The sequence below is a fragment of the Heterocephalus glaber genome, unplaced genomic scaffold (assembly GCF_053883595.1).
Source record: "Heterocephalus glaber isolate CG9 unplaced genomic scaffold, H.glaber_assembly_v1.0 deba00001444, whole genome shotgun sequence".
Taxonomy (NCBI): Eukaryota; Metazoa; Chordata; class Mammalia; order Rodentia; family Bathyergidae; genus Heterocephalus; species Heterocephalus glaber.
The window spans coordinates 27,379,723-27,394,173 of NW_028258297.1; the positions used below are offsets into that span (position 1 = coordinate 27,379,723).

Sequence of the window (14,451 nt, forward strand, 5' to 3'; positions counted from 1 at the left end):
TGAAATCAGAAATTATTTCTCAGATAACAGCAGGGATTGTGCCCATAGTGCAAGACATGATTAATAAATCTAGAGAGGATACAGATTTAAAAAATAGAGGAGCTGAGGAACACAAGGGAATCCCAACATAGGAAACAAATGGAATCCATAAAACAAATGCAAACAGATTTCCAGGAGATTAAAAACCCCACTGAAAGTCTATGCAGCAGAATGAACCAAGGTGAGGACAGAATTTCAGATATATAAGACAAACTTGCAATTAGTAACCAGGCAAAGAAAAATTGCTTTAAAATACCAAGGGAACACAAGAAATCAATCTAACAGCTGCTAGACAATGGAAACAAGAATAACGTAAGACTGATTGGAGTCAATGAAGAAACAGAAGAGAATGCAGACGACATTAAAAAAAACTGTTCACAGAAGTGATGCCAGAAATCTTCCCAAGCAGGGGAAAACAACTTGACATACAGATAAGTGAGCCATATAGGACTCTCACTAGCACTGATCAAAAAAAATCTACACATAGGCATATAATAGTTAGGATTTCAATTTTCAAGTGAAGGACCCAGAGCCGAAACACCGCGACCATGCCGCATAAAGGCACCCAGCCCTCCACAGCCCGACGGAAAGAGAAGGGGACACCCTCGTCCCCAGACCCCGGCAGCAGCGACAGTGAATCGGAGCCGCCGTCCGGCCGCAGAGACTCCAGGTGAGCAACTTGATAACCGAAGTTTAGAAGAGATTTTGAATAGTATTCCTCCACCCCCACCTCCAGCAATGACAAATGAAGCTGGAGCTCCTCGGCTTATGATAACTCATATTGTAAACCAGAACTTCAAGTCCTATGCTGGGGAAAAAATTCTGGGACCTTTCCATAAGCGCTTTTCCTGTATTATTGGGCCAAATGGCAGTGGCAAATCCAATTTTATTGATTCTATGCTTTTTGTGTTTGGCTATCGAGCACAAAAAATAAGATCTAAAAAATTGTCAGTCCTAATACATAATTCTGATGAACACAAGGACATTCAGAGTTGTACTGGAGAAGTTCATTTTCAAAAGATAATTGATAAGGAAGGGGATGATTATGAAGTCATTCCTAACAGTAATTTCTATGTTTCCAGAATGGCCTACAGAGATAATACTTCTGTCTATCACATAAGTGGGAAGAAAAAGACATTTAGGATGTTGGGAACCTTCTTCAAAGCCATGGAATTGACTTGGACCATAATAGATTTTTAATATTGCAGGGTGAAGTTGAACAAATAGCTATGATGAAACCAAAAGGCCAGACTGAACATGATGAGGGTTTGCTTGAATATTTAGAAGATATAATTGGTTGTGGACGACTAAATGAACCTATTAAAGTCCTGTGTCGAAGAGTTGAAATACTAAATGAACACAGAGGAGAGAAGTTAAACAGAGTTAAAATGGTGGAAAAGGAAAAGGATGCCTTGGAGGGAGAGAAAAACATAGTCATTGAATTTCTTACCTTGGAAAATGAAATATTTAGAAAAAAGAATCATGTTTGTCAATATTACATTTATGATCTGCAGAAACGAATTGCTGAAATGGAGATACAAAAGGAAAAGATTCATAAAGATACCAAAGAAATAAATGAGAGGAACAATATACTGTCAAATGAAATGAAAGCTAAGAATAAAGCTGTACAAGATACAGAGAAGAAACTCAATAAAATTACAAAATTTATTGAGGAAAATAAAGAAAAATTTACCCAGCTGGATTTGGAAGATGTTCAAGTTAGGGAAAAATTAAAGCATGCTACTAGTAAAGGCAAAAAACTGGAGAAACAACTTCAAAAAGAAAAGGAAAAGGTTGAAGAATTTAAAAGTATACCTGCCAAGAGTGAGACCATCATAACTCAGTCAACAACTAGAAACAATTCCCTTGAAAAAGAAAAAGAGAGGGAAGAGAAAAAATTAAAGGAAGTCATGGATAGCCTTATACAGGAAACACAACGGCTTCAGAAGGATAAAGAAAGTCGAGAGAAAGAACTTAGGGCTTTCAACAAATCTGTCAAGGACGCACGTTCAAAGATGGAGGTAGCCGAGTCAGAACTTGATATCTACCTCAGTCGCTATAATACTGCAGTATCTCAATTAAGTAAGGCAAAAGAAGCTCTCATTGCTGCTACTGAGACTCTCAAAGAAAGGAAAGCTGCCATTGGAAATATAGAGGCAAAACTCCCTCAAACTGAACAAGCATTAAAGGTGAAAGAAAAAGAACTTTAAAAACTTACACAAGAAGAAATGAACTTCAAAAATTTGGTTCATGATCTTTTCCAAAAAGTTGAAGAAGCAAAGAGTTCCTTAGCAATGAATCAAAGTAGAGGGAAAGTACTTGATGCAATAATTCAAGAAAAAAAGTCTGGCAGGATTCCAGGAATATATGGAAGACTGGGGGACCTAGGAGCCATTGATGAAAAATATGATGTGGCTATTTCATCCTGTTGCCATGCCTTAGACTACATTGTCGTTGATTCTATTGATACAGCCCAAGAATGTGTAAACTTCCTTAAAAGGCAAATTATTGGAGTGGCAACTTTTATAGAGTTAGATAAGATGGCAGTCTGGGCCAAAAAAATGACCAAAATTCAAACTCCTGAAAATATTCCTCAGGTGTTTGATTTAGGTACAGTAAAAGATGAGGAAATTCGCCAAGCTTTTTACTTTGCTTTACGAGATACATTGGTAGCTGACTGTGGGGGGCCTTGCCCCCCCCCCAGTAGAACTCTTGAGTGCCTTTTACGGGCATGTCTGAGCCTGCTGCAAGTCTACCCGGCAACAAGGAAGTAGCCCCAGTACCCTCCCCTTGCTCCTTCCCTCTAGCCCTATGGTATATATGCTGTAGCAGCTTCCGCAATAAACGAGACTTGATCAGAAACCTGTCTTGTCTCCATCTCTCGTGTCCCCTGTCCTTTGTCATTCTCACTCCCCCTCTAGGGTCTCCGTTGACTTACCCGCGGGACGGGACAGCTGACAACTTGAATCAAGCCACAAGAGTAGCATATCAAAAAGATAGAAGATGGAGGGTGGTAACTTTACAGGGGCAAATCATACAACAGTCAAGTACAATGACTGGTGGTGGAAGCAAAATAATGAAAGGAAGAATGGGCTCTTCAGTTGTTGAAATCTCTGAAGAAGAGGTAAATAAAATGGAATCACAGTTGCAGAGAGATTCTAAGAAAACAACACAAATCCAAGAATAAAAAGTGCAACTTGAAGAAGCAGTAGTTATGACATAATGAATGAGAAATGAATACACTTGAAAAGTTTACTGCAAGCATCCAGCATTTATCAGAGCAAGAAGAGTATTTGAGTGTACAAGTTAAGGAACTTGAAGCTAATGTACTTGCTACAGCCCCTGACAAAAAAAAACAGAGATTGCTAGAAGAAAATGTCAGTACTTTCAAAACAGAATATGATGGTGTGGCTGAGAAAGCTGGTAAAGTAGAAGCTGAGGTTAAATGATTACACTATATCATTGTGGAAATCAATAACCATAAACTCAAGGCCCAACAAGACAAACTTGATAAAATAAATAAGCAACTAGATGAATGTGCTTCTGCTATTACTAAAGCCCAAGTAGCAATCAAGACTGCTGACAGAAATCTTAAAAAGGCACAAGACTCTGTGTTTCACACAGAGAAAGAAATAAAGGATACTGAGAAAGAAGTACATGACTTAACAGCAGAACTAAGAAGTCTTGAGGACAAAGCAACAGAGGTCATAAAAAATACAAATGCTGCAGAGGAGTCCTTACCAGAGATCCAGAAAGAACATCGTAATCTGCTTCAAGAACTAAAAGTTATTCAAGATATTGAACATGTCCTTCAGAAAGATGCACTTAGTGTTAAGTTGAAACTTGAACAAATAGATGGTCACATTGCTGAACATAATTCTAAAATAAAATATTGGCGAAAAGAGATTTCAAAAATATCACTGCATCCTATAGAAGATAATCCTGTTGAAGAGGTTTCTGTTCTAAGCCCAGAGGATCTTGAAGCAGTTAAGAATCCAGATTCTATAACAAATCAAATTGCACTTTTGGAAGCCCAGTGTCATGAAATGAAACCGAACCTTGGTGCCATTGCAGAGTATAAAAAGAAAGAAGAATTATATTTGCAGTGGGTTACAGAATTGGATAAAATTACTTCTGAAAGAGATAATTTTAGACAGGCATATGAAGATCTTCGAAAACAAAGGCGTAATAAATTCATGGCAGGTTTTTATATAATAACAAATAAATTAAAAGAAAATTACCAAATGCTTACTTTGGGACGGGATGCTGAACTGGAGCTTGTAGACAGCTTGGATCCTTTCTCCGAAGGAATCATGTTCAGCGTTCAACCACCTAAGAAAAGTTGGAAGAAGATCCTCAACCTTTCAGGAGGAGAGAAAACACTTAGTTCACTGGCCTTAGTATTTGCTCTTCACCGCTACAAACCTACCCCTCTTTACTTCATGGATGAGATTGATGCAGCCCTTGATTTTAAAAATGTGTCCATTGTTGCATTTTATATATATGAGCAAACAAAAAATGCCCAGTTCATAATAATTTCCCTTCGAAATAATATGTTTGAGATTTCGGACAGACTTATTGGAATTTACAAAACATACAATATAACAAAGAGTGCTGCTGTAAACCCAAAAGAAATTGCATCTAAAGGACTTTGTTGAACGTTGTTTATACTGAAGATTCAAGTTGAATTGGCATAGAATTGGTGTATTGTATTACTGGTTTTCTATTATAACAATTATGAGTTGTATAAAATACAGAATTCTAAACTATGAAAAAAAAATAGTTAAGATTTCAGAAACCCAACAGAAGAACAAAATTCTGCAAGCAGTTAGAGAAAAGAAAGAAATCATAAACAAAGGAAAGCCTATCAGAATCACAGCAGACTTCTCAACGCAAACACTCAAGGCAAGAGGAGCTTGGATTGACATATTTCAAGCCCTAATGGAAAACAACCTCCAACCCAGATTGATGTACCCTGCAAAACTATCTTTCAAAATTGATGGAGAAATAAGATACTTTCATGACAAAGAACACCTCATGAATACCAAACCAGCACTCCAAACATTTTAGACAATGTCCTAGGAAAAGACAAAGAAGATCACAATCCCAGGAAGCCCAGCAGAATGAATCCATCGGGCTCGACAAGAAATTAAATGCAAAGGGGAGAATCCAAAAAAAAGAAAAAGTCATGACAATGATAAGTCAATATGTATCAGTAATAACCATCAATGTTAATGGTCTCAATTCTCCAATTCAAAGAAATAGACTGGCAGAATGGGTCAAGAAGCAAGACCCAACAATATGCTGCATCCAGGAAACACACTTAATTCAAAAAGAAACTCATAGACTGATAGTGAAAGGGTGGAAAACAATATTCCATGTGACAGCAACCCAACAAAAAGCAGGGGTAGCTATCCTCTTTGCAGATCAAATGGATTTCAAACCAAAATCTGAAATACTCTGATCCCAAGAATTTCAGATAAGTGATAGTCAACTTGTATGTACAAATCTATCGTGAACATGTGTTTTCATTCCTCTCAAGTAAAAACTTAAGAACAGGACTGTTGGTTCTTAACAGTAATACAAGAAATTTCTATATTGTTTTCCAAAATGGTTTTATCATTTTACATTCACATTAGCAGTATTAGAAAGTTCTAACTGGTTCACACCTAAGGTGACATCTGTTCTTTTAAAACTTTTAACTTCATCTCCCTAATGAGTGTATAATATGATCTTGTTATTGTATTGATTAGTATTTTTCTGATTCCAGTGTTGCACACCTTTCCTTGTGCTGTACTGGCTATTTATCATCTCCTTGTGTCTACTTTCTAATTGGGTTGTCTGTTAATGAGCTGTAAGAGGCGCGTTCAGGCGCCGCCGCCGCGTGACGAGTTTTCAAATCTTCAACCGCTGCTGACTGGGCAGCTGTGCTTCTTTCCCTTCCTCTGCTGGGCCTCCGAGCCGGATCCAGCCCTGGAAACTCCCCCACGGAGCCTGCTCTCTACTGCCTGGCGGCTGTTCGGTCCACCGGCCCCAAGAAGCCTGGTTCCCACGGCCGAGTGGCGAGGCCCCCGCCCAGACCCAGCATGTTGAGCCGGGAGGCTGTCAGAAGCGCGGAGCCATGCATATCCACGGCAAAGGGCCCATCCAGGGTGAATCCAAGTGAAAAACGAAAAGAACAGATCATCTTTGAAATCTCTTAAAAATAGTAACAGACTAGAAAAATCCAAATATAAGCCACTCTGGGGAAAAGTATTTTATCTTGACTTACCTTCTGCCACCTTATCTGAAAAACTGCAAAAAGACATAAAGGACCTAGGAGAGCGAGTTGAAGAATTTCTCAGCAAAGATATCAGTTATCTTATTTCAAATAAAAAGGAAGCAAAATTTGTGCAAACACTGAGTCGAGTTTCTCCTGTCCCAAGTCCAGAATCCGCATATACTACAGAAACCACTTCACCTCATCCCAGTCATGATGGGAGTTCATTTAAGACTCCTGACACAATGTGTTTAAGCAGAGGAAAATTATTAGTTGAAAAAGCTATCAAGGATCATGATCTTATTCCTTCAAATAGTATATTATCAAATGTCCTATCATGAGGAGTAAAGATTCTTCATACTGATGACATTAGATGTTACATTGAACAAAAGAAAAAAGAGCTGTACTTAATCAAGAAATCAAGTACTTCTGTAAGAGATGTGGGGAAAAAAGTTGGTATTGGAACACAAAAAACAAGAACAGGAAGACTCAAAAAGCCTTTTGTAAAAGTAGAAGATATGAGCCAATTTTATAGGCCATTTTATCTTCACCTGACCAATATGCCTTTTATAAACTATCCTGTTCAGAAGCCCTGTAGTCCATTTGATATAGATAAGCCAGCTAGCATCGAAAAGCAAGCTCAGGTTAAACTAAGAATCTAAACAGATGGTGGTAAACGTGGTGGAACGCCAGTTCCCCTCCAGTTGAAAGAGAAGGAAAAATAAGGATATTGTGAATGTTGTTTACAGAAATACAAAGATCTTGAAACTCACCTCAGTGAGCAGCATAGAAACTTTGCAGAGAGTGACCAGTACCAAGTTGTTGATAATATTGTGTCTAAATTAGCTTTTGATTTTGTGGAAAATGAAAAAGACACACCTAAAAAGAAAAGAATAAAATACAGTGTTGGGTCCCTTTCTCTTACTTCTTCAAATGTCCACAAAAAGACTGAACCAAAAGAAAGGCTAGACTTGAAACATATTTCTCAGAAAGACTTCAGGGAAGATAACGTACAGATGATTAAGCAGACTTTCCTTGAAGAAACCCAGGAACCCAAAGAAAAGCTCATGTTTATTTCAGAACCCATCCCTTCCCCTTCAAATGAATTGAAAGACTTAATGAGAAAATGATAAATGAATGTTCCATGTTAAATGCAGCTGAAAATGACACAAAACAGAGTTTTACACAGCTACCTCTATGTAAAAACAAACAGGATTGCATTTTTGACATATCTAAACATGAATTAATTGTAAATGAAAATCCTAATAGTCTACAGACATCTGTACAAGTTTCTCCTTTCAAGATGAATAATATTGTATCCTATTCAAAACAAAAGTCAGGTACTATGCTTTTTCCAGCAAAAGACCTTTATTCAATATTTGGTCATGATTCTGATCTGTTAACAATGAACAGTTCAAAAGAGCACCTAACAAGGGCTGGGGATTTAGCTCAGTGGTTCCGCCACCTGCCTCGCAAGCACAAGGACCCGAGTTCGAACCCGAGTACCAAAAAAAAAAAAAGACAAAAAAAAAAGAGCACCTAACAATAAAGACAAAAAAATCCCATCCTGTCATCCTCCTGAGGAACTCAATGAATATGACATCAAAAATATGGATAATTTACCTTTCGGTAAGATCCATTGAAAAGTGAGGATATTATTAGGATGAAATAAAAAAGAAAATCTGAAACCAAATGCTGAATCAAATAAGAAAATAACTGAATTTTTTATTACAAAAGAAGAAAACCGAATTTATAGTTCACCAGTACAATCCCTACTGGATTTATTTCAGACTAGTGAAGAGAAGTCAGAATTTTTGGTTTTACAAGCTACACTGAAAACAGTGGTATATCCAGTGTTTTGGATATTTGGGAAGAGGACAATTCAAATAATCTGTTGTCAGCATTTTTCTCTTCTCCTTCAACTCCTACATTTACTGGCTTTTAATGTTTAAAAAATATACTCAGAAATAAGGTTCATGTTCTCACAATTTTTATAATTAGGATTTTTTGCTGACTTTGTTTACAGAACTATATTTAAATATTAATAAAGGTGATGTTTGCAATTTTTTACAGAATTGAATACCTATTACATAAAAATAAATTTGAATCTTTTTTTTTAAAGGAGCTGTAAGAGTTCTTTATATATTCTGGTCATAGGTTCTATGTATTATAAATATGTTCTGGTTAAGGACTACTTTTCACTTTTTTAACAAAGTCTTTTAAAGTTTGATGGAATCTCATTTATCAATTTTTTTCTTTTTTACATCATGTTTTTTGTATCCTAGGAAATTCTTGCCTACCCTAAATTCATGAACATTTTCCCTTATAATTTCTTCTTAAAGTTTTATAGTTTTAGTCTTTCATATTTAGGTTCATAGATCCTTTCAAGTTATTTTTATGTATGGAAATAAAGGGTTGAGGTTAATTTTTTACATATGAATACCAGGTGTTCTAGTACCATTTGTTGAAAACACTATCTTTTCCTCTGCTCTTGAGTTGAGTTTATGTTCTATAAAATTTTAATGTTAAATAATCTTTCAAAAATCAGTGGACCATATATGTGTGGTTCTATTTCCAGATTCTCTGTTTTATTCCATTGAGCTATATGTCTTTCCTTACATGAACACTGCCTTGATTACTGTAGCTTTAGAGGAAGTCTTAAAATTAGGTAATAAATGTGTTCCAACACTGTTTTTTTTGTTTTTTGTGTATTTTTTACTTTTCTAGGTCATTTTACTCCTGCATAACTTTTAAATTTCAGTATCCAATTCTTCATTTATAGCAAATATACATAGACCTGAATTTTTATATATACCTGGTGTTTTCTAATCCTGCTAAATTCAAATACGAGTTCTAGCGGCTCCTAGAGATTTTATTATTTTCTCTGTAGATGCTCACTTCATCTACATATAAATATTTTACTTCTACCTTGCCAATCCTATGCTATTTGTTTCTTTTTACTACCAGGCTATTTTGGTTTGGGCCTATGTTTCAAAGTTCAGTGGACAGATGAAGAGTAGGCATATCTGCCCTTGTTCCCCACCTTAGGGAGAAAGCATTGTATCTTTTCCATTCATATAAGGAGTTTTCGCTGGAAGTATGGAGTACATGTCTTTTATTTGTTGAGAAGGTTCTGTTCTACTTCTAGTCTCTGATAGCTTTTACCATGAACAGCTGTAGAATTTAGTCCAATACTTTTTTTGCAACTACTGACAGAATCATATGGCTTTTTCCTTTCCTCTGTTAAAATGATAACTTATGGGGGTGGATCTTCCAATGCTGAACCAATACTGCCATCCCTATAACAAAACCACTTTCTACATACTGCCAGATCTGACTTCTAAGAGTTTCTTTTGTTAAACAAATTTTTATCTATGTTCATACTTTTTTCTTCTATTATCTTTATCCAGTTTTAGGATTAGCACAATGTTGATATCCTAAAATGAGGGGAGAAGTGTTTCTTCTTTTTTCTGCTTTAAATGTTTGATACAATTCATCAGTTAAAATGTGCATGAGCCTGTTGTTGTCATATAGGTAGGTTTTCAAGCTAGGAATATACTTTAATAGGTGCTATTTAAATTTTATATTTCTTCCAGAGTAAGTTTCATTAATTTGTCTTCCAAGGTACTTACTTCATAGAAGTTGTCAAATTTGAAGGAGAACTAGGGAAAGAGTGATTACACAACAGAAATGCAGGGTGTTGAAAGGCCGCCAAGGTGTGGGATGGAACCCAGTGCCTCACACAGGCTAGGCAAGCACTCTGCCACTGAGCTTACACTCCATTCTTCCATAAGACTTTACTATCAGCTTATCAGCTTCTGCCAAGAAGCCAGGTGGAGGCCGGGCATGATGGCACACCCCTGTATTCCCAGGAATCAGGAGGCTGAGGCAGGAGAGTCACTATGAGTTTGAGGTCAGACTAAGCTACATAGTGAGTCCCTGTCTCAAAAAAACATTCAAGGGAGGAAGCTCCCCTACTCCATCCCAGGCTCCTAGGGCAGAGAAGGAGAGCCAGTCCCAGCACCCAGAAGGAAGCTCCCCCACCGCCATCCCAGGCTCCTAGGGCAGTGAAGCTCAGCCGGTCCCAGCACCTGGAAGGAAGCTCCCCACCTCCATCCCAGGCTCCTAGGGCAGAGAAGCTGAGCCGGTCCCAGCACCCAGAAGGAAGCTCCCCTGCTACCATCCCAAGCTCCTAGGGCAGAGAAGGTGAGCCACGAGGGCACCAGAAGCACACCCCCTCCATGGAAATGAGAAGACACATAAACAAGCCTCAAAAACAGACATCTGGATCATCTATAGCAACCCCAAAGGGAAATGAGATGGAACACTCTGATACTCAACCACCTGGATTCTCTGAACTGGCAAAAAAAAGAGGATCTGGGAAAAATGAAATCAGAAATAATTGCTCAGATAACAGCAAAGATTTTGCTCATGGTGCAAAACATGATTAATAAATCTAGAGAGGACACAGATAGATAGATAGATACACAGATAGATAGAGAATCTGAGGAATATGATGGAATCCCAACATAGGAAACAAATGGAATCCATAAAACAGATACAAACAGATTTCCAAGAGATTAAAAACTCCATCGAAAGTCTGCGCAGCAGAATGAACCAATGTGTGGACAGAATTTCAGACATAGAAGATAAGATTGCAATTAGTGACCAGGAAAAGAAAAATTGCTTTAAAATTGTAAGGGAACATGAGAAATCAATCCAGCAGCTGCTAGACGATGCAAAGAAAAATAACATAAGACTGATTGGAGTCAACGAAGAAAGAGGAGAGAGTGCAGATGACATAAAAAACTGTTCACAGAAGTGATGGCAGAAAACTTCCCAAGGAGGGGAAAAGAACTTGACATACAGATAAGTGAGTCATATAGGACTCCAGCTAGCCTTAATCAAAAAGAATCTACACATAGGCATATAATAGTTAGGATTCCAGAAATCCAACAGAAGGATAAAATTCTACAAGCAGTGAGAGAAAAGAAACAAATCACATACAAAGGAAAGCCCATCAGAATCACAGCAGACTTCTCAATGCAAACCCTCAAGGCAAGAAGAGCTTGGAGTGATATATTTCAAGCACTAAAGGAAAACAGCCTCCAACCCAGATTGATGTACCCTGCAAAACTATCTTTCAAAATGGATGGAGAAATAAGATACTTTCATGATAAAGAGCACCTTAGGAACTTCATGAATACCAAATTGGCACTCCAAAAAATTTTAGACAACACCCTAGGAAAAGACAATGAGGATCACAACCCCAGGAAGGAAACCCAGCAGAATGAATCCATTGGGCCTGACAAATTAAATGCAAAGGAGGAGAATCCAACAAAAAGAAAAAGTCATGACAAGGCTTTTAAAACTTTTAACTTCATCTCCCTAATGAGTGTATAATTCAATCTTATTATTGTACTGATTAGTATTTTTCTGATTCTAGAGTTGCACACCATTCCTTGTGTTATACTGGCTATTTAGCATCTTCTTATGTCTACTTTTTAATTGGGTTGTCTATTAATGAGCTCTAAGAATTCTTTATATATTCTGGTCATAGGTTATATGCATTGTAAATATGTTCTGTTTAAGGACTACTTTTCATTTTAATGATGTCATTTAAAGTTCTAAATTTTGATGGAATCTCATTTATCAATTTTTTTCTTTTATACATCATGTTTTTTGTATCCTAGGTAGTTCTTGCCTACCCTGAATTCATAAATAGTTTCCCTTATAATTTCTTCATAAAGTTTTATATTTTTAGGCTTTCTTATTTAGGTTCATAGATCCCTTCAAGTTATTTTCATGTATGGAAAAAAAGGGTTGAGGTTAATTTCTTATATACGGATACCAGGTGTTCTAGTGCCATTTGCTGAAGACACTGTCTCTTCCTCGGCTCTTGAATCGAGTTTATATTCTATAAAATGCTAATGTTAATCTTTCAAAACTCAGTGGACCATATATGTGTGGTTCTATTTCTAGATTCTCTGTTTTATTCAAATGATCTATATGTCTTTCCTTATACCAACACTGCCTTGATTACTGTAGCTTTAGAAGAAGTCTTAAAATTGGGTGCTAAACGTCTTCCAACACTGTTTTTGTTTTTGTTTTTGTTTTTGGCTTTTCTGGGTCCTTTGTACTCCTACATAACTTTTAAATTTCAATATCCAATTCTTCATTTATAGCAAATATACACAGACCTGAATTTTTATATATACCTTGTGTTTTCTAATCCTGCTAAATTCAAGTGCAAGTTCTAGGGGCTCCTAGAGATTTCTTAGTATTTTCTCTGTAGATGATCATTTCATCTACATATACAGATTTTGCTTCTGCCGTGCCAATCTGGGACTAGGTTTCAAAGTTTAATGGACAGATAAAGAGTAAGCATATCTGCCCTTGTTTCCCACCTTAAGGAGAAAGCATTGTATCTTCTCCATTCATACAAGGCGTTTTCGCTGGAAGTATGGGGTACATGTCTTTAATTTGTTGAGAAGTTTCTGTTCTGCTTCTAGTCTCCTGATAGCTTTTACCATGAACAGCTGTAGAATTTAGTCCAATACTTTTTTTGCAACTACTGACAGGATCACATGGCTTTTTCCTTTCCTCTGTTAAAATGATAACTTTTGGGGGTGGATCTTCCAGTGCTGAACCAACATTGCCATCCCTATAACAAAACCACTTTCTACATCCTGCCAGATCTGAATTCTAATAGTTTGTTTTGTTAAACAAATTTCTGTCTATGTTCATACTTTTTTCTTCTATTATCTTTATCCAGTTTTAGGATTAGCACAATGTTGAGTTCCTAAAATGAGGGGAGAAGTGTTTCTTCTTTTTTCTGCTTTAATTGTTTGATATAATTTATCAGTTAAAATGTTTATGAGCCTGCTGTTGTCATATAGGTAGGTTTTCAAGCTAGGAATATACTTTCTTTAATAGGTGCTATTCAAATTTTATATTTCCTCTAGAGTTAGTTTCATTAATTTGCCTTCTAAGTTACTTCTTAGAAGTTGTCAAATTTATTTCAAAAAAGATTTTTGTAATATGCTGTCTATATCCTTTTAAATTCTGTAAAATCTGTGGTAATGTCTCCTAGATCTTAATATTGTAATTTTTTAAATGTATAACTGATATTTTGTAACAGGAAGAAAAGGTCTAAAAGAGCAGGGGAATAGGGAGGGGTAGGGGAAGGGAAAAAAGGGAAAGGAAAAAATATGAGAAGTGGGAAAAAAATGGAAACAAGGTCTTTGCAAATAGGGAAGGGTGGAGGGGGTGAAGGGAGGGCAAAGGAAGGGGAAAAAAATAAGAACCAAGAGACTCATGTAATGGTACAAGATCCCAATGATGAATGTAACTGTATTGTATACCTAAAATGTACCAATAAACTTAATGGGGGAAAAAAAAAAGAAGTTGTCAAATTTATTTCAAAAAAGATTTTTGTGATATGCTTTCTATATCATTTTAAATTCTGTAAAATCTGTGGTAATGTCTCCTAGGTCTTGATATTGTAATTTTAAAAATGTATAATTGACATTGTGTAATAGAAAGAAAAGGTCTAAAGGAGTAGGGGAAGTGGGAGGGGTAAGGGAAAGGAAAGAAGGGAGAAGAAAAAATATGAGAAAAGAAAAAAATGGAAGCAAAGTCTTTGCAAATAGGGAAGCATGGCGGGGGTAAAGGGAGGGCCGGAATGGGGCAAAAAAACAAGAACCAAGATCCGTCATATAAAGGTACAAGATCCCAATGATGAATGTAACATATTGTATACCTAAAATGTAGCAATAAACTTAATGGAAAAAAAAAATCACCAGAGTGGGAATGGTTCCCGCTTAGAGAAGACCACATCACTGCAAGGTGTGACTAAGATGAGCACAACTGTGATGAGCTGAACTTTCTGGTGTATTGGTGTCTCCTGGAGTTGGGTTTTTCCCACACTATCTTCACATTCAGAATTGAAAGCCAGGTGTGGTGGTGCCAGTCTGCAATCCCAGCACTCATGAGGGTGAGGCAGGAGGATCGAGGTGAGTTTAAGGCCAGCCTGGGATACATAGTGAGTTCAAGACCAACCTGAACTACACAGCATGACCCTGTATCAAACAAACAAACAACAACAAAAAAGAATTGACTTGAGAGCCACTTCAGCCAGTCCAACATCATGG

General features: G+C 36.9%; 1 protein-coding gene and 1 pseudogene across 1 annotated transcript; both read left to right on the forward strand.

Moving 5' to 3' along the window:
* Positions 1–587: 587 nt before the first annotated feature.
* On the forward strand, positions 588–4,738 carry LOC147827530 (structural maintenance of chromosomes protein 4-like). Its single transcript, XM_087214131.1, is given in 5 exon segments — positions 588–694; positions 696–1,177; positions 1,180–2,718; positions 2,994–3,255; positions 3,257–4,738. Coding segments are annotated over 5 exon segments (3,831 nt in total). The 3' UTR covers positions 4,698–4,738.
* A 1,028-nt stretch (positions 4,739–5,766) lies between these two features.
* On the forward strand, positions 5,767–8,243 carry LOC147827531 (protein DBF4 homolog A-like; annotated as a pseudogene).
* Positions 8,244–14,451: the final 6,208 nt, after the last annotated feature.